At 39.6% G+C, this 24,875-nt stretch overlaps 1 protein-coding gene across 2 annotated transcripts in view; it reads right to left on the bottom strand.

Moving 5' to 3' along the window:
- The window catches only part of rnf17 (ring finger protein 17), a 42,994-nt gene that overhangs the window by 130 nt on the left and 17,989 nt on the right, over nt 1–24,875 (bottom strand). Inside the window, exons 15-38 of one of the 2 annotated variants that reach the window (XM_041807839.1) lie at nt 24,323–24,510; nt 24,086–24,215; nt 23,439–23,601; nt 23,065–23,180; nt 22,565–22,682; nt 22,320–22,437; nt 19,078–19,335; nt 18,280–18,430; nt 14,449–14,561; nt 13,917–14,007; nt 13,591–13,709; nt 13,156–13,351; nt 12,694–12,805; nt 11,862–12,025; nt 6,423–6,542; nt 6,118–6,198; nt 5,827–5,949; nt 5,699–5,755; nt 5,362–5,469; nt 2,662–2,785; nt 2,204–2,339; nt 1,453–1,639; nt 325–464; nt 1–118 (exon numbers count right to left, since the gene is read on the bottom strand). The exon at nt 1–118 is cut by the window's left edge and continues 130 nt beyond it. In XM_041807839.1, the coding sequence (XP_041663773.1) occupies nt 369–464; nt 1,453–1,639; nt 2,204–2,339; nt 2,662–2,785; nt 5,362–5,469; nt 5,699–5,755; nt 5,827–5,949; nt 6,118–6,198; nt 6,423–6,542; nt 11,862–12,025; nt 12,694–12,805; nt 13,156–13,351; nt 13,591–13,709; nt 13,917–14,007; nt 14,449–14,561; nt 18,280–18,430; nt 19,078–19,335; nt 22,320–22,437; nt 22,565–22,682; nt 23,065–23,180; nt 23,439–23,601; nt 24,086–24,215; nt 24,323–24,510 (3,069 nt within the window). In that variant the 3' untranslated portion in view covers nt 1–118; nt 325–368. Of the gene's footprint in view, nt 119–324; nt 465–1,452; nt 1,640–2,203; nt 2,340–2,661; nt 2,786–5,361; nt 5,470–5,698; nt 5,756–5,826; nt 5,950–6,117; nt 6,199–6,422; nt 6,543–11,861; nt 12,026–12,693; nt 12,806–13,155; nt 13,352–13,590; nt 13,713–13,916; nt 14,008–14,448; nt 14,562–18,279; nt 18,431–19,077; nt 19,336–22,319; nt 22,438–22,564; nt 22,683–23,064; nt 23,181–23,438; nt 23,602–24,085; nt 24,216–24,322; nt 24,511–24,875 lie in introns of both variants that reach the window. The other variant, XM_041807838.1, reaches the window with a different exon arrangement.

A 24,875-nucleotide genomic window follows, 5' to 3' on the forward strand; every position in this document is an offset into this window, starting at 1 on the left:
TCTGCTTTGGAGGAACATGTAGAAATTAAAAACCAATAAATGTCTGACAAATAAAAACTTAAAACAGCAGTCCAGAATAAAAAGGAAGATAAGGAAAAAACAGCATGTCCATGTAAACCTGCAGAAAGAAGAGGTACAGTGTTATTAACAGCAACACAAAAGGCCTTTCTTTTTTTTTTTAAATGGTGTTTCTTTTTGATTCAAAGTTACAAATTTATGTTCAAACTGAGCTTTAGATGTCAGATTCATTGAAGTTACACCTGTGTTTAGACATCTCTTTAGCACCCTTTTAAAACTGTTTTTGAAGTCAAGTTGTAAACCTGCCTTAACTGCACCCTGTGGGTTGAGGAGATCATCTCAGCTGTGCTTCACATCAGTTCAGCCAGTCCTCTGCTCACCAGAGACAGGTGGACCAGCTCCTCGTCCTCATTGAAGAGCAGCACTGTGAGCTCTGGTTCCCGTGCCTGAAGAGACAAGAAAAAGGGACCACAAAGGCATTAAAGCCACGTTTCCAACTAGTTACAATACAGAGAATCAACTGATATAAAGCTTCGCATTCACAAAACGTCAGCATTAATTCAGTTTCACATCCATGGCGGATAAACCAGGGTGTGTTCCTTAAGTATCCACAGACTAGGAGACAGTATGGATCTCCTTGTGAAGGTATTAGTCCATTTTTCTCCCGTTTTTGCCCACTCCTCACAGAGCAGACAGTCGTGTTTTGTTTTGCAATGAGCAGTCGTGTTGCGTGCTAAAAGTCACATCAATTCAAATCCCTATCGTTGTGTGTGTAGCTCCACCTTTTTGGGATGGGTAGGTAAGACTGGTACTCCTACAGGGTGCCAAAAAAGTGTGTTGGTACAGGTCGTTTTTTGGGACCCTTTCCTAACTTTTGATAAATGCAAAAAATATGTGTGCTGTACCGAACTGAACCGAACTGCTTTGTAGAAACGACCTTTAAGAGATGTGGATGTAGTCCCATGCAGTAGAGAAGCCCAAAGATCGACGGCTTATATACCAGTGCAACCTAGAAACTGGATTTCAAGGTTTTTAAATGATTTTTTGGGGGTATTTTTTGTGCCTTTGTTCAGGAAAGAAAAATGGACTGAATTGGAAGCAAGGATGAGAGTTTGGGATGACATTAACTAAGTAATTGGAGGTTGGAGATTAACTTTGGGGCCACTGTGTTGAGGACTATAGCACTGTGTATGGGATGTCTCATCAATCCTGCAACCCTGCATGGAGGACCAAAGTCTATACCCATGGGCGCCCACTCAAGCCACCAAGCCACACCGGCGCCTAGGATGTCCAATTTAGCCACAGATTTTAATCAGAATTATTGAAATTATTATATTAGATAAGATCTTTTTATCAAGAAGCATTTTAGATCACGTTATCAAACAAAGGAGAGTGACAGTCACTGAAGCAAAATGATAGTTTCTGTTCTTTTACCACAACAGAGGCTGTGATGTTGCTGTGCAGCAGGTCAATCATGGCCATCGTAGCCTTCACGCTCCACCCCGGGCTGTATGGCAGCATGCCTTCTTCTGTCTTCACACTTGGAGGCTTAAAGCCGGCAACTTTGACCTTCAGTGCCCTCGATGGAAAGCCCAGCAGGTCTGCTGGCATCTGACGCAGCCTGATGAGAAAAAGTCAGAATGAAGAGTGAAACAACAACCAGTCAGAGAGCCAACCAGAGCGACTCTGATGGCTCTCTGATTGGTCCACTGACCCACCAGAGTTATTTTTACCGTTATCAATATTGGATTTTGTTTAACCTCAAATTAAATCACATCAGTGTTGTTTCATTTCTTTCTTCTGCTCCTTACAAAATAACTTTTACATGTTCAAAACATTGCATCTTGTACATCTATTCATTAAACTCAGGTAATATATCCTACTAATTAAGGTGAAGCTCTAATTTTTCCCTCTGGAAATCTTTAGGTATGTAGATAAAAGTAGCTACAGTGAAGAAAGTATTCAGACCTCCTCAACTTTCTTTATGTTGCAGCCTGATGCTTTGTCATTTAAATTCATTTTTGTTCTCATTAATTTTCTCTCAGTTCCCCATCATGACAAAGTGAAAACAGAATTTTAGAAAGTTTAGCAAATTTAGGAAAAATGAAAACTGAATTATCACAGATATATACTTGCATATATTAGGTAAGTACACCTGCACTCCTGCTCTGAGTGACGTTCTTACTTGCTCGGAGGCAGAGTGTCATCAGAGCCAAAGTCCACATGTTGGACCAGGATCATGACAGGCTCCACACTGACGATCTTGATCAGCTTTGCTCGGTAGTACTGCCCATCACTGTACTCTGCCAGACATGGACTGCCTGTAAACAAGAAAAGTACGAACCAAATAAAGTCAGCTGAGTCCATTTTACTGATATCTGCAGCACAGTGACTGGCAACTAATGTGCTTAAGCAGCTGATCAAGTTTCAGATTGATCATTATGGATAAATCCTCAACACTGCCTGCATGTTATGGCCACTTAGGTGAAAAAAAATTAAAATCAGAGCCAGGGAAGGGCTCTGATATTCTATAAAAGTTTTGGTAAATTTTTAGGTTAATTCTTAGAGCAAGTTTCTTTTCCTAGTGTTACTCCTTATCAGAGCTGCTACCCTATGATGGTGACAAAGATTACGCAATATTACCGTGAGGGAAGTTGGAGAGTCGTGGCAGACTACTAATGTCTTCATTGATTCTGGTCAGAGCCTCATCTAGAGTCTCTCCATCCACTTTCACGTCATCTGTTCCCTCCAAAGGCCACAGGAACAGCTGCAGATACAGACAGAGATAGAAAAGGTGATTTCTCCTATATGTGGAGGTTTTTTTCATTGGGTAAAACACCAGATCAGCTTCAGTAGTTGAGAGAAAAAGAACAAAGGATATTTCAGGAATCTCAATAATGGCTTCTTTGTTGCAGATGTCCTCAAATGTCAGAGTAATCTGACTCTGACCAAACTTTGATGGGTTATTTCTCCACAGACTTTTCAAATGTTAAACTCTCTTTATTCACATACAGAAGCAGATGGAGTCATCTGCCTGCACTCTGTGTTCATGTTGTCCATACTTATGCATATTTCTGGAAGCTCAGGATATGAACTAAACCTTCACAGAGGTCATTTCATGTTATAGTTCCCTAATTTTTACTTTAAATTGACAGTACTGCAGCTTATAGTTTGCTTAAGTGACTATTAATTTGAACCTCTAGTGATAGCTGGTACAGCTTGTAGTGTAGGCTTATTCAACATGGAACAAAAAAGAGGGGTAACAAGGGGTGAATAAAAGTAACAGAAAAGAATGGCCTGATATCTCCTGATTCTGAAATACAAAATATATGTAACATAAAAAATGCAAAGCAAAATCTGTGCATTTTAGAGCATTGATTATGATTGATGAAGTGTGTCAAATATCTGGGTAACACTGTTGTTGTTGTAGACAGTCTGTGCATTCGTTGACTGAGCAAAATCACAACTTGTGTTTGCCAGTAGAGTACCCAAGACCAGCTTATGTAAAACACAAGATGAGACGCAACAGAGCCTGAGCAGAGCACTAAAATATATGCCTGTGGCTGGTTCTCTTCTTTGAAATGTATAACCATCTGTAATGTCTTCCATTATTACTGCTTTCAAATCCAAAAGCTTTTAACCCTTAGAACTCAGAGCTATTTTTTTCACCATCATGTCTCGTCTGGACTTATTTCTTAAAAAGCTTGTAAAACATCAACCTTGTGGTGCACAGTCAAGCTCTATAGATCTTTTTTTTCAGGACAACCTGAGCTTTAAGAATATATCTACTACATTAATGTCACTTGAATTTCAAAAAAGTTAAAGGACTTTACACACAAAATAAAAAAAACAAATCTGATTTGAAACTCAAAGATTTTCATTGATAACACACAGTAAACAATAGTGACAAAGCATCTTCTTTGCACATACTTGTTCTACCATCTCTTTGGGACAAAACAATGAAAAAATAAACATTCTGTGAAAAACGGTTTTCAAAATATATACAGTGCTTAAATTTATTAGACCACCTGTCATATTTGTCTCAGAGACCATCCAGCATTATGAAGTGCTTTAATGCAAACTCTTTCATTTCCAGTGAGCTTTCAGTGTTTCACCATTTTGAATAGGAATGAGGAATTTCAAACTGAATTCACCTTTTTATACCCAAATTTGAGCCGGCTCACTGGGCTTCTCTGAGAAGTCAGAAATGAATCAAGCATAACATTCAACCACTAAAACTAATTTTTCTGTTCAGGAATGCAAGTAAATAACTATAATTTGACATATTAATCAAGAAATAATAATGTGCTTTACTACTTTTTCAGGTTTTTTGTAAATCAGTAAATTTGAAAATTCATGGATAACAATAATACTTATATAATAAGCACTGTACATATTTACAAAAAAAAAGGCTATGTGCTTTTTTGCAGTTAAAATCATTTGTGCCGTTTCTTTAAGCAGTAGAGAAGCAACTAGTCGACTACAACTCCCACAATGCATTACATCTAAACGTTGCCCTCAACAAATATTGCGCTATACACCGAAGAAAGCCAAAGTGAAATATCAAAAATGGATTAAAAATGGACAAGACGCTTATTACCATATCTAACGCTGTGGATTTAATCTTTAAAGACCCCGAAAAATAACCGAAGTTCAGGGGTTGCTAGAACGACGTCCTTAAGGGCTACGGAGACATCGATGGTAGCAAACGAACGACAAAATGGTCAACTTTCAGAAGAAAAAAAGAGTGTCTACGACGTATGGTTCAAAAGTTATTAATGTTTTTCTAAACTGTGACACTTCTTGATGTATATGACAACCCTGTCTCCAGAGACCCCAGGAAGACAGCCAAGTTCTGGGCTCACAAGAAAATATTCTGTGAGAGCTATGAATACGTAAAGAACATATTTAGAAAGGCTCAACACGGAGCTTTCACGGGAAAAAAACAAGCTAGTGCCTAAGACTTACGGTTCAAAACTTACCGAGCAATTTACAAAGGGGTGTGCTCGCAGCACGGATCCATGCCGCTGGAGCTCTAAGGGTTACATGCAGCACAGAAAAGTTGAGGCCTTGTGCCTTGTTCCCTGGGCGCAGGGACAGAACACTAAAGAAGCTGCAAATGCATCTAGGGAACGCATTTCATAACCAATAATCCCAACATAAAAGACGCCTGGGAGTATATCTGTAGTGACAGATAAGAAGTGTTTATCTTCATTAATATGTAAGGGAGGCAAAATGAGCCTTTTAAAGGAATTACATTTAAGAATTAATGCTTTATTTATCTTGCATCCTTTATTTTATCTGATTAACTTTTGTTTAACCAATAAAGATAGAAAGTTTTACCTCATTTGGGGTCCAAATGTGCTTCACTCTGACTTTAAAATGCCCCTCCTTGGGAAGGTTTGGAAGGATGAAAGTCCCCAACATTGGCTCCTCTGGGCCCAGTAGACCCTGGGGAAAAAAAAAAAAAAAATCTACATCTACTCACCCAAAAATGTGTCTAGGAAGACTTGGATTTAATTATCAAGGGGAAGTTGGCTTATGCAAGACAGTTCATGAAGTTTGATTTCTCCATTAACTTCTTATATTCTGTATTAATCTATTCTTATTTTAAAATAGTTTTATAAAAATGAGCTCTTGCGGCTCTGAAAAGAAATCATATTCTATCTAGCATCAATACCTCAGTGTCGATGTCCCAGTCGTCCAGGAAAGGAGGAGGATTTATCATACAGTGTCCCTGCAGAGAAACACACTGATGACATTTGAGTAGATTTGCTCAGTCTCAGGAAAACAAAGAAATACACAAACCTTCTGTGATGACACCGGCCGCTCCATGGAAGCGTGCTCATGGTGACACATGATTCGGCTGAGGCTCATGCCGTCCAGAAAGATCTCAACTGCTAGCGGTCCCCTCAGGTCAGACGGCAGCTCCTAACACACAAACACTGTTGAGTACTGCAGGCAGAACTTAAAACCATGGATAACTTATTATTATGTAGAGTCAGATTTACAGCAGTTGAAGCAGGTCTCTGATAACTGTATAAATACAAGCAAATAGGCTTTTTTTCTTTTTACTGGATAACGTTTGTATTATTCTACCATGACTTGCATGTCCACACAACGGTTCTGCAACAATTCCTTCAACAAGGCCACCGCATCGAGCTGCCAACGACCACCAACCTGAAAACACACAGAAGAGAGTAAAAGGATTAAAGGGAAAAGAAATGCAGTGATGACTGCAAAATGAAAGTAAATATGTAAGTCTTTCAAGAGTAGATCAGAATCTAAAAGTCCCTTTTGCTGAAACAGACTGATCTGAAAGTCTTCTAAGTAGATGGTTGCATAAAAATATATATATTTTTAAAGATAAAAAATATAATCCAGCCCCAGATGCACAGACTTACAGGGTTGGTGTTGTGCAACTGGCAGGGCATACAGAGCTGAGGAACATCATCGCACAGCAGCATGGGGTATACATGAACCACTGGGATGTTCTCCACCAGGCCGTAGTCCACATATTGTACCTGATGACACAAATAGGAAACATGGCCATTTACTAAGGATGCACAGTATTAATATCTGTTTTTAGACTAAATAAATCCTAAGGAAACATATGTAACCATGGTTCTATGGATCCTGGATGACCCCCAGTGCTACAAGCACTGGATAACACACAGCGCATGCGCGGGTCGAGTAGCTTTACTAACAAAGTCACTTGTAACACCTGCTGACCCAGACAGTCTACAGTTGAAAGAAAAAGTATGTGAACCCTTTGTATTTCTGCATAAATTGGTCATAAAATGTGTTCTGATCTTCATCTAAGTCACAATAATAGACAAACATAGTCTACTTAAACTAATATCGCACAAAAAATGATATGTTTTCATGTTTGTATTGAACAAAACATGTAAACATTCACAGTGCAGGGAGGAAAAAGTATGGGAACCTTTGGATTTAATAACTTGTTGACCCTCCTTTGGCAGCAATAACCTCAACCAAACAATTCCTGTAGTTGCAGATCAGACATGCACAACGGTCAAGTCATCACTTTTGGACCATTCCTCTTTACAAAACTGTTGCAGTTCAACCCCAGGCTGGGGTTGTTTATTGTAACAACCCCAGCCTGTGAGGCAGTCGTCGGTCATGACAGTTTCACGCGGGGCCAGCAACAAGCCTATGGTTACACCTTCCTGTAGGAATGACCTTCTTCTCCTTCAGGCCAGAGAAAGGAGGCAGTGCCAAGACACTGTGAGTGGTCTGTGTCAGTGCAACCGTGCTTCTAGATGAAAGCTGCTGAGCTGTCTTTGGAGGGCTTGCAGCAACAGCAAACCCAAAGGCACGACTGTTGAAGCTGCTGTCAGCTAGGGGTGGGCAATATGGGAAAAAAAAGAAATCTTGATTATATTTTTTAATTTTCTGATAACATTAACCTGACGATATGGACAGACACAGCCTTTCAAAACAACAGCTTTTGTTTATTTTTAAAGTGCTTCATACATCTTCTGCAAAACATTGACCAACAGTATTCTATGGCCATATTTAACCATGACCAACTTCAAATTATGTCCAGGCTGTACATAAATCACAGGATAATATGCCAAATCAGGTTTGCTCAATAGTATCTTAGTTTAGGTTTTGTACAAAAATAAATAAACAAGACTAGGTAAAAACCTAGTATGTAGCTGACTGCAACTACCTGGGATGCTTGTTGAAATGCCTGACTGAAATGTGTGTTCTGGCAGATTGATTTTGTCATGATTGTTAGTAGTTTACGTGCCCAGAGGGCGTCGGTGAGACTAGTGACATCACCTCCTCCTGCTGGGCAGCTGTCCCAGTCTTCAACTTTTCAATGCTCCATTTCTCCATGGTGCCTTCTCTGTTTGGTGCCCTGTTAATGGCCATTATTAGCTGGACCAGTATGGACTGTGATTTTGTACACCTGATTACAGTGCAACACCGGGATCTGAGGTGTTTTGGGTTTTTTTACAATTACGTTTTATGTCAAAATAGCGGCAGCCATGACACCTGGGGAGACCGTTACTACCTACCCGTGGATCTCCTGTGTTTTCCTCGGGGCATACGGTTTCCCTTTAATGACCACCCTCACTTGTTCTGACCACAGTGGATGTGTTTTCTCCTCATACCAGCTCTGCTTTATGCTGTCAAATACGCTGGCTTTAAACATCGCTCTCTGACGCTGCAGACTCCGTGTTTGTACACGAGAACAGCCATGCTATTCATGGCCTACAGCGTCAATTAGTACTTTTCTCTCCGAACTCATACCTTATCAGCCCCACACTTCTGTGTTTTGCTCTGACAGCATAGAATCATCTGATTATGCCCTCTGATCGCTGTTTTTGTGGACACTTGCGGAGTTTGAATGCTTTAAAGTGAGGCTACCTTAGCCTAGCAGCAGCAGTCCGCTAGCTTCGCCTATTACATTACTCAACATTTCCTCATCATTCTCCGCTATATTGCCATAACTCCCCAGTTCATTGGTTTAGTTAGCTGGATGTGGGTGTTATCTTTGAAATGAGCTGTTCTGATCGCTCTGATATGTCTCGGATTCTTTATTAGATGAGATCGTGTGGGGCGGGCTCCCCATTAAGGCTTTGTGGTAACTCTAACTCTTCATCAGCATGTGCTCCCACCAGCAGTCGAGGTCGTAGAAAGCTATGCCAAATCAGACCGGGAGTGGAGAGAACAATTTTTTCTGTCACAGAAACCTTTCAGTGTTGCTCTCTGCGCTTGTTTGGATTCAGACACGTTGTCTGGTTCAGACAAAAGCTCCGCTGCGGCTCAGTCCCCGCTAATGACAAGCCTGCTAGCCGTTAGCTGGGACACAACAACTCTTTAGCTGTATATAACAACTAACCCACCCCCGTAACTGTCACATTTTCATGCCAAAGTGGGGGGCAGAAGAGTGGCATCTTCGTTCTCTTTGGCAGAAAGCTTTCTGTGTTGCTGTCAGCGGTAGCTGTGATGAAAAAATGTGTTGTTCTGGCTAAGGCTGAGCTAATGTTCAGCTGGCAGCCACAAGCATTCACACAGTTACCCTTTTCCCACTCAACTATCACATAATGATGCCAAAGCAGCTCAGCAGAGGAGTAAAAACATCTTTCCCAACATGAAAAGCTTATAGGGTTGTTTTATTCTCTGTCATAAATAAATGTGGCCCAGTTCTGGTGAAACAGAGGCTAAAGCTATATGTGAGTATTCAGAGCAGTGAAGGCAGCCATTAAAGGGCTTTCAACATGAGTAAACCCCACCTATAGAGCAACTATGTATGGATGAGCTATACATAAATGATGTTAACTCGAGCCTAGTTAGTGGAGGCAGCCATTAGTGACAGCATTCAGTCTAAGCCAACGCAACTCTGTAGTATATGGCTCATACTTATACAAAAGCGTCACTCACTCAGTTACTTACCGACCGACAGACAGACAGACAGACCCAGACCCAGACATTGCCATATGTAGGGCTGCCCTCAGCGGTCAGCCAAAAATTGTAAACAAATATCATTAAATTAAGATGACATCAAAATGTAAACCTAATTAAACATTTTAAATCAAATAGATAAAACATAACAAGTATTGTCACTACAGCACACACTTGCATACAAATTTGGCCAGAACTCTGCAGAAAGAAAAAGAACTGTTCACAAGTACAGGTTATTTACTTCAAGTTATGAGCCAAAAACACCAGTCTGTCCACAGCATCAGACTTGAGTGAAGCCCTGTGGCAGGTTACAACATTTCCACCTTGTGCTGATTGCCCTCTCTGAAGGGCTTCTTGAGGCAGGTATGCAAAGATATTTACTGGCCAGTTTCGCCAGCCAGGGGAAATTCACCTCTTGTGATTCCCACCACTCAAGAGGATTGACATCACTGTCCACCTCAGGGATCATCAGGTAGCTCTTGAGCTCACTTTCAATGGCAATGACTCCCCCTCTCTTGTGTCTTGTTTTTTGAAGTAACATCCAAGCGATTTTTTTGGCCTTTTTGGGGTGGCTCCCTGGTGTCATCACCCTCCTGCTACACCCTCTGCTGTGATGCCCTGAGCTGTTGAGGTTGAGGGGCCTGGGAAAACGTGGTCTTCCTCTGTTGCCATGGCTAGCAGCTCTGTGGTGATTGTTGATGAAATTGCTTCAACCTGGTCATCATCATTGTAGTGTTTTTTTCTTTTTTACATAAAATTAAATCATATGTAAGTAAGTTTAGTTGATATTAGTTTGGCATCACACATTTATTATAATGAGGGATTAAATCAGGCTGGAGACTGAACTGTCACTCGCCAGAGGCGAGATATGATATCTGTGTTTGTGGCTGAGATGTACAGTAATGCAGGGAAAGTATTTGCTATCCTGAGAGCAGCTTCCACCCCCAACAGGGATAGATGTTTGGCTTTACAACGCAAAAAACTCTGACACTCATTCAGGCCCAAGGAAGGAAACTGGAAAACTGAGGTGCAGACTGGACCGGATTCTATGACACAGCCAAGTGCAGCTGTGCATGGTGGTTACGTTCTTCAGCTTATTAAATAAATAAACAAAATAAATCCCTCTCCTTCACTCTTATCATGCAGTCTCTAAAAAACTGAAAATTAATATTGTTTTAAATGTCTTTGCCGGCCAGAAGTGGCCCACGGGCCATAAGTTTGACTCCCCTGGTCTAGAGTGATTGTGCAATTATACTGGACAGTACCACAATTTAATATTATGATATAGTACATAAAAGGTATCATAATTCTACTTTAATGGTTATCTAGGAAAATGAGAATAATGATAGTGTTCAAGTGTTTCACTCAACTCAAAACATACAAATGGCTAGCAGTATAAAAACAAACAAACCCTGAATTTTTTACAGTTCTACTTTCAAAAAATGTAATATTTTCCCCCAGAAAATTGTTCCTTTATTGAAAATAAACTCCCTCTAACAAAGGGAAACAGTGGCACTATGGGAAACTTAAAAGTCCCTGTTAAGTGATAAAAGAATCTTTACTTTAGGTTTGTTGTATGACAGGTCACCGTTATGAACCACCAGGCCAACTTTATTGATCTGTTAATGAAATTAAGCTTCAAAATCATAAAAATAAGGCATATTATCTGCCCTACGATGGTCTAGGTGTGTCGGTTGAATGAACTGAAGCCACATCCACTTATTAAAAACAGAGAGAAAGGAGTTTGGGATTAAATTTACTGTTTCCTGGTACAAATCTCTTTGTTATGTTGTTTTTAATGACCTGCAGGCCAGCGTGGCTGATAGATTTGTGAAATTTTCCCCACAGTGAAAAAAAACACAGCATGTAGCTGGCGGTTAACTTTCAATGAAGGCAGACTACAGATTGTACTGAAAGAACTGCTTGGTGATTTTTTTATCATTGCAGCATTAACAGGACAGGATAATTCCCTGCTTAAATTAAACCAAGCTAGAAAAATGGTGAAAATTTCAAAATTCAGTTACACATAGATCTCAGTGTTTTCACATGTTAACAGCAACCTTATTCCAACATGTTCCAACAGTGTGTTAGGACAAAAAGTATGGATTTCACTTTGCAGGGACTTTAAAGGCCCTTTTGCAGGAAAAATAACTTCAGCCTTATATGTGATAATTTAACTGCACAGCTTGACATCACAACTGTGGTAAGACTCATTGTGCAGCACTATAAGGACCTACTGAAGGAGAGACACTGACAATACAGTACAACTTTGAATAAAAAAGAACTACAGACTAGAAAAAGAAGTTGACTAATATTTGTTAAAAATACTTTAAATGATTCTTAAAAGCTCGTTTCAAAATTCCTGGTACAGAGCTGATTTATGGAAGTGTGTGCATCTTCCTGACCTTGACGTGTCCTCCCAGCACCTCGAGCAGCTGTCCTCGATACCACAACATGTCAGATCCGATGACAGCACAGCCCTGCACTGACCTCCAGGTGTAGGGCTTCTGTCTGGGTAAAGTCTTCATGCTCTGCTGAATCCTCTCCCTAAGCGGCTCCAGCTGACACTCTGAAATGCACCCAACCACAGTTCATATGCCATTTCAGTCTCTGCTTTAAGTAAATATCTGGGTAACTTTCACAAATTTAAGATGCATTAAAATCTCACAGTAAACCTTCATGTGTAGTCATTTCTTAATATTCCTGATGAAAAGGGGTCTTCATAGTTATCAAAGTAGCCTATAATATTGCCAGGATTTTGCTTTGACTGAAGCTGAACACATTTCCTCTGCTGGGTCCATGTTGGAAGCATAGCAGAGCACAGCTCAATCCAGACCAGATGGATCACGAGTGCACGCAGGAATAAAGTGAACATACAGACAGCAAGCCTGTCTGAGGTTGATTTACTGTTCATCTACTTCCTGTTTTGATGTAATTTTCAGGTGTTTAATTTGAAACTGACCAGATACTCTGTACAATTTTGTGTCTGACCTCCTGTTGATGCTGATCTGTTCTGTTCAATTTAACAAATGCTGGCACCAGCTCTGTTGAAAATAGACAGTGTGTATTTCTAGCAAAAAGAGTTGCACTTCTAGGACATGCCACAGAAAGATTGCCGTGTGTACTGTGGAAAAAAACATGATTGCACAATTAGCTCCAGAGTGTGAAGCACAGAAGAAGCACTGCGTAGATGGACTGTGTCGATATTTCAGGTGTAAAATTTACTCTGATAAATACCTGCGTTCTGTGTCCTGACATAAATGATGCCGTCCTCTCCAATGGCAGAAACGCTGATCTGGATGTGACCCACACAAGGCAGTTCTGGTGGCTGATACAACTGAGTTTTTACCTGTTAATTTACATAGTAATGCAAACAAGACACAACCAGAGCTATGAATAATCACTGTAGAATTTTTCCACAAACACTTCTAGATTCTGGGAGACATTTCCTTCAGAATGTTCCACAAGTCCTGTTAAAGACAAGATAAACTTGTTTGCATGGCACTTTCCAAGGAATTTGAGACAACATTTAAAGCAGGGTAAAATAATATAGAAGATAAAAATACTGTTTCAGTTATTTCAATGTCCAACCCTCCATACATTGCTACCATGAAGGGCCAAGAGGCTGATTCTTTTAGAGTACAAAATGTCCAAACTGATCAGACTAGTTTCTTGCCCTGAATGTGTTTGAATGATCACCTTCTCAGCAGATATGATGGTGCGGGGGGCTGGTTTAGGGTGGGCGGGAGGGCAGACTGGGGCAGACAGTGGAGGGGTAGGACAGAGACTGGAATCTGAGGGTCCTTGTTTTTTGTCTTCTCCAAGGCCACTGGTTTTAGTCTCGCTAACTTGAGACTGTGTAGCATCATCTTTAGGCTTTTGATCACCTTCATCCCTGTAAAATGACAGAGTTTCATATTTAATAAACAACCACGGACTGACTGATGACTTCCACAGACTGACTTTATTCTTGGGTCTACAATAAAAGTTGAAAACAATTGAGATAAAGTCTTTCATGTATGATTTTAATTACACCTATAATTACTTGAGCACATCATTAAATCCCTGTTAAATTGAGCCGACACAGACACATTGTTTATGTCATCTAGGTTGTGTTAATTATAAGAAACAAGCCTTGGTTTCCTCTCCCTGAGGGCGAGCCCTTCAGTGGTCAGAAAGTCTGCAATGCTGATTAACTGTCCCATCCTGTTGGAGCACAACAGAGTGACGGGCTGCGGACGCTCATCTGTCAACTTCTGGACAACAAGAGGAGAGAGACACTCAAACTAGGTCAGCTCAGGGACAAAAGAGGGTACAGAGAGGAGAGCAAAAAAATAACAAGTGAAATTCCTAAAGTAACCATTTAACTGAGAAATTATCTATTGTAACAAATCAAGGCTTTCAGATAAAGGAAAAGGAAGCAGGAATACAATAATGAGAAAAGGAAAGGAATAAAAAACCTTGATGGTCATAACAGCCGAGGCTCCAGTCAGATAGTAGGAGATTAAATCACAGGCTGTAGCTGTCCATGTGGATCGGCCTCCTGCTGGCCTGAGAAAGAGAAAAAAAAAACAGATGTCAAGGAGTTAAAAAATCTGTACTACGACAGAGAATAAAAAAACGGAATGGAAAAAAAAAAACAAAAAAAACAAAAAACTTTTTCAACCAGATGTAAACACTAAAATCAAAAACTATGTTCAATGTGAGACTGACTTGATGCAATAATTTCTATATTTTTCTATGTCTCAGCAGATTGAAGTTTTCCCAGCAATTCAATCAATAAGTACTCCAGTAATGGGAAAGTGCTTTTGAGGATTTTGGTCATTATATGAACCCCTTCAAACTTAAAAGCAACAAGGGAATTATTAAAAAATGTAAAACAGCATCTACAACCAAAATTGCATTTGTGTTGGTGTATCTTCTTTAATGCTTTATGTAGTATGTATTGGTATATGATTGAATCCAGTGTGTCTCTGTGCCACTGTTTGTCACCTAATATCAGTCAAAGTGCACTCCAGTGCAAAAGAACCGAACAAGGACGACGGCAACTTCCGCAGGTTGCTGACATGGACTTTCACTTTGTTTCCATGGTCACAGCGCTTCACCTAAAAACAGCCAGCAGGAACAAGAAGAACCAGTCAAAAAATGAAACTACCAAAGACAGAATACTGTTTGTGTGTCTGCTTTGTGCCAATCTGTAGAGTTAGTCTGTTTAAAGGTTCAGTATGTGACATTCAATGAGAACCGTTTGGTGGGATACACACATAAAGATAATCAGGCTGTTTTTGTCCCGATTTTCCCCCTTCCCGGCCAAGGACAGCAAACGCCTGATTATCTTAGGTCTTATAAGATTATCCTGTGTGTCTGAGGTGTGTTAAGAGTGAATTTGTACCGATAACTGGCTCTAAAAACGGTTGGGGCCGACAATCGTAAATGTTTAACTTGTTCAATATTTACGACCAAAAATCTTCATGTGTGTGGGGCAAGCCAACGACTCCCAAGTCATAACTCCGTGGCTTGTGACGTGGAATGGAATGTAGCCAATCAAGAAGCGAGCTGACAACAACCATAGACATTAAATACGTGTATAATGTCTATGACAACAACTCACCCCTAGCTCGCCCAGTAGATTTATATTTTCTCCACAGTCTTCTCTTTTTTTTTTAGTTTGTGATTTTTCCGCTAAAAATAGTCCCATAAACACTATCAATCCCTCTTCTTGTATGTCCTCTTCCATGTTGAGTACTGTGTTTTCCGGTTGTTGCTATGTTTCTTCTTCATCCTTTTTGTTAGATCACGTGTGATCACGCGAGATTTCTGCCTTGGAGGACGAGATTCTAGATTGGTGGTGGGACAGAATCATGTGTGTGGTGTGCTGTGTTGAGATTATCGGAGCACACCACGCACAGTACGATTAAAACTGTTCAATGCCTGATTTTTTATCTTCATGTGTGGGGTCTCTAAAAGATAAAAGATTTAGTAAATCCTTACGTGTGTACCCTGCTTTAGGGAGCACTCACACTGGCCATCTGTACCGTGGCCGCAGAGGACGTCGTGGCCGTGGCAGAGCTGTTGGCCGAGGAAGAGGACACCACCATCAGGACACAGACTCCCAGGTCCTCAACAGACTGAAGACTTACAAGGGGGTCTGTTGAGGGACCCCAGCATTATATTTGATGTGATGTCCACTCTAACATCACCCTCTCCTGGCCATGACCCTAACCAACCTGAATGGTCTGTATGTATAAGGTGCAGGGAAATGTCCACCCCTGTAGACAAGTATTGTGACCAGCACCCAGAACACTGCATTTCCCTGTTAACCCCATGTCAACCTCTACATCCTCCAAGAAGGTGTCCTTCGCTTGGCAGGAAGGATAAGGAACGACATTATGATGTGGGCTTTATCCCACGCAGACTGTAGAGTAATGTTAAAAAATAAATAAATAAAAAAAAATTTGTAAATTTGATTTTGGTTTTGTTGCTGTGCTATGATGCTATTTATTGATTTGTTTCAAGCCATTGTGTTTGCCTTTACCAAAATAAATCCACTAAAAGAGAAATACCTCTTATTTTTTTCATAACAGCAATGTTAATATAATGCACAACCATAATGATAGTTCAGGTAAGTTTTTATCAATAAACAATTTAAAAATATTTAAGTCTTGTAACCAAGGTGGGAAAAATTATAAGGAATGATTTTCTGAGTATCATTACTGCTGTGATTTCTTCGATAGTCACAGCAGTGATGATATTCAGAGCATATCCCTCAATTTCCTGTGTGATATTTGAGTACAATAGTTCTATGAATGAAAAATATTAAAAAGGAAATCTGAACTAGAGATTACTTTTTTCCAATCCACTCAACTAGTTCTTAATTTTATCCTAACTTGCTAACTAACCCTAACATTTTACTCAACTCTCTGTACTGTATTCATGGTGACCACAAAATTGCTACTTTGTTGAATTTTCTCAAAAAATGAAACCATATTGTGATTTGAAGAACTTTACAAAGTTTTTATTAATCAAACACATCCCCGAAAACCAGACAAAAAAACAGAGTCAGCTGTAATGTCATATATATTTATACAAACAATATAATTAAAAATCAATCAGAACTCCCAGCTGAGGTGGAGTGACACATATTGGGAAAAGTCTCAGTGATGCTCTCCTATATCCTAACAACAGAGTGTCCTTTTTGAACACACAGCTGTAACAAACTGTTGTATAAGGGGGACCACTCCTCCCAGGGGCCAGGCTGGTCAGAGGTCTCAGTAGCCACGGTGAGCAGTCTCAGGGTTTCACATGAAGATATGCAGAGGTCATGATGCCGTTTCCTTTGGAAGCTTGGTGACCTTGTAAAAGAACAAAGAAAACCATATTAAAAGTTTTCTTCAGCTTTCTGGATTATATTTCTTAAATATTTCCTAAATTACACCGTCTTTCTTGAGTCTACTATGTAATTAGAAAAGTTGTTCTGAAATGGTTAAACCTAACTTATTTATCACGAAAGAGTTACTCTTGGTAAACCTTTAAAACAGAAAGGGATATTTGGGCAAATTTAAATTTTCAAAGAAGTATGAAAATAAGCAACAAATAATAAGAAACTCACTGTCAGAAAGAGAGCCAGTCAAAACACCTGACTCTGCTGGTTCTGGCAATCCAGTATTTTTCCCCTTCTGCGGTGTAGATGAAACAGTGTTCTTGTCATAGCTGCAAGACACATATATACAATGCAGTTATAGCTTTCCCAACACAATTGTCACTGCAAATAAACAGAGTTACTTTATACTGATGATGGTTACCCTCGGCCAACCCCAATAGTGAACATTTGGCTGGATTTTGCATACGGTAAAACTATGCTCAGTACCGCCGCAATTCACCGGCTTTCATATCACAAATTCTTACATAAAAACGCAAAGAAATTATAAGGACAACACAATTCCATAGCAGAAATAAATGCAAGAGTGAAAAGAGAAATGCACGGTGGCCAGGTGATAATAAACCTGACCATCTAAACATCACATAGGAGTTTTATCATGAAAAACCATATTAATTACAAAACTACATATAAGATTATTAGCAATATTTATCCCCCAGCAACCAAAGCTCACCTACCATTATCTTTATACTAAACTGCTTTTCAGCATTCAAAATGCCATAAAAAGTCCATTTGGGAATCTACATTTACCTAAAAAGCTCATGCAACCATGAATGAAAGGTTACAAGAACACGAAGTTAGAAGCTTACCTGTCCAGAAGAAGAGCTTCCAGATTGTAATCCAACTTGAGACCGATGCTATCACGTAGTTCTCTTCATCTTTGAAGTGCTTCTCTTTTATCCGCATTTTATTTCTCCTTCCTTCTGACGTGCTCTACTTTTGCAGTGGCTGATAGGAACGCTCCCTCCGTCCTGAGCCGTGATTGGCTGTGAGTACTAGCCTCCTCACTGGCTGGAGCATTATCCCTTGCTAGTTTTCCTCAAGTGAGAGTGCAGCGCGAGGAGGCAGTGTTATTCTGACAAATGACTTCAATAACAAGATCCTAACGGGTTGTGTTATTTTTGTGGGCATACGACACTGAAAATAAATTGCTTACTGCAGCTTTAAGTAACCATAAATTCAGTCTGTTCTGCAAAACTTAAGGTGCACTGATGCCTTTGAAATAATAATAAAGAGTATAGTGAAAAAAAAAAAACATGGCTGAGAGCAACTGTATTGACTTTGAAAAAGATTAACGGTGACTTGACATGTCTTTTACTCGTGTAAAATGGCTGGAAAATTGAAGTGTTAGAAAGCAAATTCTACTTTTGTCTCGTTTTTATTACCTCAGCAAGATTGTTGGACATGACATCAGAGCAGATCTGTCCTCTCTCCCAAACCCCGTTAATCTGAGTAGCACAGTACATGTCAGCTTTCCACACCATATCTTCATCAGGCTCCTGAAGGTCACACTCCTTCTTCACCAGCTCACAAATCCTGCAAAAGAACCAAGAATTTAAACTTCTCAGTATAACTAATGCATTATAAAGACAGCAAAATACTCTCATTGTTGCTCCAAAGGCTTATAAAAACATTACTCAATCAAGAATTTAGTTAAACTTCACTTTATATTATTTCTTTGTTATATTTTTCTGGCAGGAACACATAGTAGAGTGGGCTTGTTTACAACACCAGCAAACTTCAATTTTACTAGAGCTGAAAGGCATGCTATTTAAAACAACTTAAAGTGCATCTTTAACTCAGCACCATAACTAATTCACATAAGGATTTTTGGTGAAGAATTTGATATATTGATGCTTTGTTGAGTGCTATCTCAGAAATTATGCAAATCACAAGTTCTCTTGTAAAACACGATCAACTCAAGTGGATTTTTCTTGCTTTTTCTTAAAAAAAAATGATATCCTCTAAGCAACATAAAAAAACAATACATAAAGAGGGAAAATAGACTTAAGTATGTTTAGTATAAATTCTTTAGGTAATCATTCAATAGCCAAACACTGTGAAGATCTTCAGATTTCAAGTGTTGTAATTTTAACACCAGTTTGAGGAGATAAATTTGCATAAACTATATTCTACTTCCAGGGTGCACCTTGAGAATTTGTAAATCACTGTTTTCTACTGACCGTTTTAGCTGAGAGTCGTACTGCGTGAGCTGAACGTAGAAGCTACTTGGTGAGTTGATGTGGCTCACTCTGACTTTCAGATCTTTAAACTGAGCAGGAAGCTTCAGCTGAGGCTGGAACTCCAGTGTCTCCTCGTTCTGCTCTCTCTGTTTCTTTTGGTCTGGGGTATCAGCGCATTCTACAGCTGAACTAAGGTCAAGTGGAGGATCCCAAATGGCAGGGTCTGGGCCAGCAAGCATGGCAGTTTTGGACTTAACTCTGAAGGAGGGAGAAGAGAAATGAGAAGAGATAATGCAAATAAGTGAGAATAAAGAAAAGATGAGACAAGAACAAAGAAAATAGGATGTGTAAAGTGGCGGGGATCAAGGGTAAAGAGTAAGGGCAAAAACATCAAAATAAAGATAAAAGAGTAAATTATGCCAAAATGAGCTAGGATTTTTTTCTCTTTGCTTTAAAGTGTATTTTATTCCAGTATTTGACTTTTAAAAGGCAAGGTCATGACTTCAAACATGATCATTACACAGTTGTTTAGAGCTGAGGTCAGTCTACATGTTTTCAGCCTGATTATAGCATGTTTGATTTGTGTCTTTCCTTCTACACCTTGTGACATCTGTGGCGTTGACCAATAAGAGCACAAAGCACTCTGCATATACAGCAGCCACCAATGTACACAACCCAAACAGCAAAGTCAAAGAAGAGTGTTGAAGTTGCTTCTGTGAGATACGATGACAAGACAAAGAGAAAAAACTTTGTCAGGCTCTGACAACAACATCCCTACATTTATGATATGATATCTCTGCAACTCAGTGAGTGACTACTGTTACCATTAGAATCAAGCTGGTGTATCATTCCTTATAAAGTCTGGATGGAAAAATAAGGTAAATGCATTATGTTCATTTGAAGTCTTCTCTAGTCTAGTCCAGTCCCTCTTCCATCTAACATCATGACATCTGTCTCAAAGATAGAATATGTACTGTTGTGTTGTCAGCAGTGTCTGTCAAGTCATTAGGAGTAGGTAACACACATTGCCATAAATTGCTTTCTATACCTTTTTTTCAACTGTTTTGCTGATTTAGCATTAGCCTTGTTCTCATGTTTTTCGTATTTCTGCAATATTTTATTTTCATGCAGCATTCCTTGCAAATCCCATGTGTCATGTCCATCTCCTTCGTACCCTGCTTGCATTTTTCTATTTTTCCTGGTGCTGCCATATTTGTTGTACTAACTTTCTCCTGTTCTATGACAGTCACCTCTGCTGACCTCACTGGAAAAAGGGTGCCACAGTATAATCAAGTGGGTGGAAAAAGCAATTGATTTTATTTTTCCAGTATCAGCGACTTCAGCTCATATTAGCAATTAATTTGACAAAAAAAAGACCAAAAAAAAAAAAAAAAAAATTGCGATATCAATCTTTTCCAAGCTTTTGTAGTAGCAAATCACACCTGTGCTGGACTTTGTACAAAACAAGTTGATCCATTCCAGCACATAGCCTGTGCAAAAGACCCAGAAACAATGACAAAGACACTCTGCAGAGCAAGCACACTCACTTTATGTTTGATTCATAAAGAAAACAGACCTGGACACAACACATGTTTACGTACTACTGTGTCAAAATTCACTTTCCTAAAAGCAGTGACTGCTCTGACAAGAGGATCATTTGGTCATAGGGTCGGGCGATATATCGAGTATACTCACTGTATCCCGGCTTTTGCCATGCGCATTGTATAAAATGACTATATTGCAAACATCGAGTACAAGTTATGTCGAAGTTTTGAGGCGTCAGCGTGCATTTTTCGCGGGAGTTTTGCTTCTCCCATTGTCCCTGAATGCATCTCTAATATAGCAGAGCGCTTACTCCCCTGCCCATCCAGAAAACTTCTGCCTATGCGCCTTTTTGCATTGGCACAGGCGAGAGAAACATGGCATAGCGGAGGAAGTAAACAAACAGCAATGGTGAATTAGCGGTGTTTAGAGATGGACAACAAGAAACAGCACTGGATCTTTCATCTGGCGGTAATTCAGATTTTAAAAGGAAGACGTCAAACTAAATGTGGTAATCTAATCAAAATATGCCACACAATGATGCCGAGATAACGGCAGCAGTAACACAACACACTGCCAAAGACATGACCCCAGTGTTGCTGAAAAGCCAGGATTTAAAAATTGCATAAAGACACTAGACCCAAAGTATGATTTGCCTGGGCGCAAATATTTTCCTGAAAACTCCCTGCCAGAGTTGTACATGTCATAGAGACGCTGGCCCAATAGCTAACATATGTGATCACATCTCTGCTACTACAGAGCCTTATCTCGGCCTCGGTTCATTACATCAACAACCAGGAGTTAAAAAGTTTGTGCCTGCTTGTCCCCGATGATTGGACAGAAGAGCTCCTTGCACAAGGTCTGAAATACGCTCTCATGTCATGAACTTGTCAGAAACTGGTCCAGGGGACATCAGCACAGATAATGGACTAATGAAATCAAAGCTGTGAGCCTGAATGAAGGACTAGACTGCAGGGTTTTGGCCATCGGTCAAATTTAAGGATTTGTGAGTTATAGTAAATAATAATCATTTAAAAATAAACAATAGTAAACATAACAGAGAAAGAATTTCAAAACTTCCCCTACACTACTAACAACTGGGAGTATTTCATGATTTATGTTTTTGTTTTTTTCTTTTTTAGCAGAAGGCCTGTCTTGCGATTATTTATTTCATTGGTAAAAGCTTGTGAACCAAGTCTTTTTCAAAACAAAACAGTGTGCTAAACATGACTTGATATTGATTTGTACCCTTTCAGCGTACAATTTTTTAAGAAATCTAACACAATTGTCTATTCTAATCACTATTCTGGTGTCATTTCATGCATCATAGGGCTGAATTAAACATTACACAGCAACTTAGAAGAGATTTCAAAATATTGCAATATATATATTGTGTAGTGCGATATAGCAAAAACATATCAGGATATAAATTTAAGGCCATATTGCCCAGACACTGAATGTGTCTGTTCTTATTTACCCACCACCATGATGGCTGGTGCTACTGGTGGCATTGGCTTTCCCTCAAGTGTGCACAGCAAGCACGTTCAAAAAGTCAAACATTAATAATGTTCTTCATTGTATGACTAACATTAGAAACCATTGACCATTTCTATACTAATTTGAATTCCTTAAACTGTACAGCTTATTGCATCTTTTTCAAATCAGTTCTGATAGATAGGAATTTTAGATGCCCCTCTTACTCTTCTTTAAAGCAGGCCAGCTCCTCTTTGACCAGAAGCTCAGCGATGCTAGCTAGTGGTCCGTTCAGACTGCTCTCAAACAGTTTGACAGGCAGAGGCATAGTCTTGGGCGTAGGACCTGCAGGGATAAATCAGGGGAAATAATACAGGGAGAATACAAATTCAGATAAGAAAATGCAATGTCAAAAATTGAAGCTCAGAATCTGATAAACACAATTAAACCTGAAGGCCTGTGCAAACACCACCTGTAGCCACAATAGTAACGAGTTTCTGATTAGCCAAGCTGATGAATCGGTAAGTGCAGGCTTCACTCCAGTTCTCTCCATCCACAGGATTCACGTCTGACAAACAGCAGTGGATTGCCTGGATAGTGAAAGAGACATCAAACAATTCACAGTGGATATACAAAAAGATTTAATTTTGATGTCCCTATTTGATGCAGATCTAAAAAATAAGCTATTTTCTATGATGTAAGGCAGCTTTTGTCATACAAATTCTTTGTGGACATTTGAATGATAAAAGAGCAATACTCTCTATGAAGTATCGGCACTAATCTTGGCCATTTTTAACATCACAGAACTTACTGAAAAATATCAAACCTAAGCGCCAGACTGTGGCACAAAACAGTGAGATAAAAGAAAGAGGAGTTGGAGTCTGGTGTTTTTTGCCAAGATGATCTCATTCTTAAATAAAACTGACAGCATGTGTGAGGGTGAAAAATAATATAGGTCAAATGTTTTCTCACCATGGAAGGAAGTGCAAAGAACTCATCCTTGATCTTCCTCAATTCGCTGACAGGTAAGATTTTCTTACTGCCAAAGTCAACATATCGCACTTCTACTTTTCTTCCCCCAGGATGTCCTAAATCAAAAACACAAAAAACACCACCCAAGAGTGGGAGCTCCTTTATCCAGTCAATATTCAAACAACCAACTTTCACTGATTGAAGGTTATAAATCAAAATGTCATAACTAAAATGAACTGGGCTAGAGCCCTGTGGTTGATGGAGCATAGCTGGGCACCAACATATATGGGCTTATTATAAATCATTTTTTAAGTGCATAATTGCACTGCTTAACAAGCAAACTATACAAGTAAAGAATTTTTTAAGAGCCTCACCTATGACCTGAGCTCTGTACCACAGCTTGTCCTCATAACGGGCAACGTAGGCCTGTTCAATCACAGGACAGTACACTTTGAGGTCATCTTTCTCAGTCACTGTTGTCGTGTTGTAACACTCCTGCAGCTTTGCTGACAGCAACAAGGACTCCATGCTGTCGACCTGGTGAAGGAGGGGGAGGTTGAAGATGTTGGTATGAGGGAAAAATAAAATGGAGACAAAATAAAAAGAAACAAAATGTTGATAATAGAGGGGGTGTGTCTTTTAACATTAACATTTTCATTTCTAATAATCTTTTTTTTTTTTCCCAATAAACCTTAAAGATATCATTGGCATCTGCTCTTAGGTGCTGCATACAATGTATTTAGCAGACACATATAAATGAATACATGTATGAACAATTCACCACAATGTGTTATTCAGATGTCTTTAGTGTAGGATAGTTGTTGGTCTCAGACACTACAACACTATTTAGAATGACAGACCAACCACTGAATCAGCTGATATATCAAATAGGATCCAATTGTATTGGCCAAATTCACTCATCGATTAGTGTTATCAACATCATCAGTAAGAAAGAAAGAAATAAAGAACTGAGAAATCCTCAATATGCAGTGCATTTACAGTCATTTATGTGCATATTTACCAGCTGGATGTAGAAGTCACCGGGACTGTTGATGTGAGAAACCACAGCATTGACCTCTTTGTTGATCTTTGGATATACAGGAGGATAGTAAGACAGGGGCTTCCTGCCCAGAGACACCGGGGAGTAAAATCTGTGTGCAAAATTCAAAAAGTATCATCCAAATTAAAAACTATTCCATGACTGGTGTTTGACATTTATGGAAAATTTTTGTGGTACTCTCTGTAGGCCCATGTTTACCTGGCCACTTCGATGAAAACTAGATACTCTCTGATAGAGATGGGCACATCACTGGACTGGTCCATGGGAGCTTTCCTTAAGTCCACCAGCAAAGAGTCTCGGTCCTGACCCAATGGACGCATTTCCACTGCTGCAGAGCCGACCACACTGCGAAACTCAACCTGAGCCTTTTCACTCCAGCCCTTTGTCTAAAACACAAAGAGAAAACACAGTAAAACACCTCTTCCTTTCTGTGACTGCAAAACATCACGACACGACCCTAATTCCACTAAACTTTGTGTGATATAGAAGCGCATAAAAACACTGCTGATTAAAATAACTAACATTTTTTAAGCATTGCAAAGCATACCTGAAGAGCTACGAACACTGTAGGGCCTCTCGTCAACATGATGCTTTTTCATCCAGTTGCAAACAAAGTAGTACATATCAGTTTCTAACTAAAGCTTGAATCACCCTCACGCTATTTACCAAGCCACAGAATTTGAAATAAGCCAACACAGACCTCTGTTTGTGGGCTGTCACCTGGGTCAGAAAAAAAAACTAAATCTGACAG

The sequence above is a fragment of the Cheilinus undulatus genome, linkage group 15 (assembly GCF_018320785.1).
Source record: "Cheilinus undulatus linkage group 15, ASM1832078v1, whole genome shotgun sequence".
Classification (NCBI taxonomy): Eukaryota; Metazoa; Chordata; class Actinopteri; order Labriformes; family Labridae; genus Cheilinus; species Cheilinus undulatus.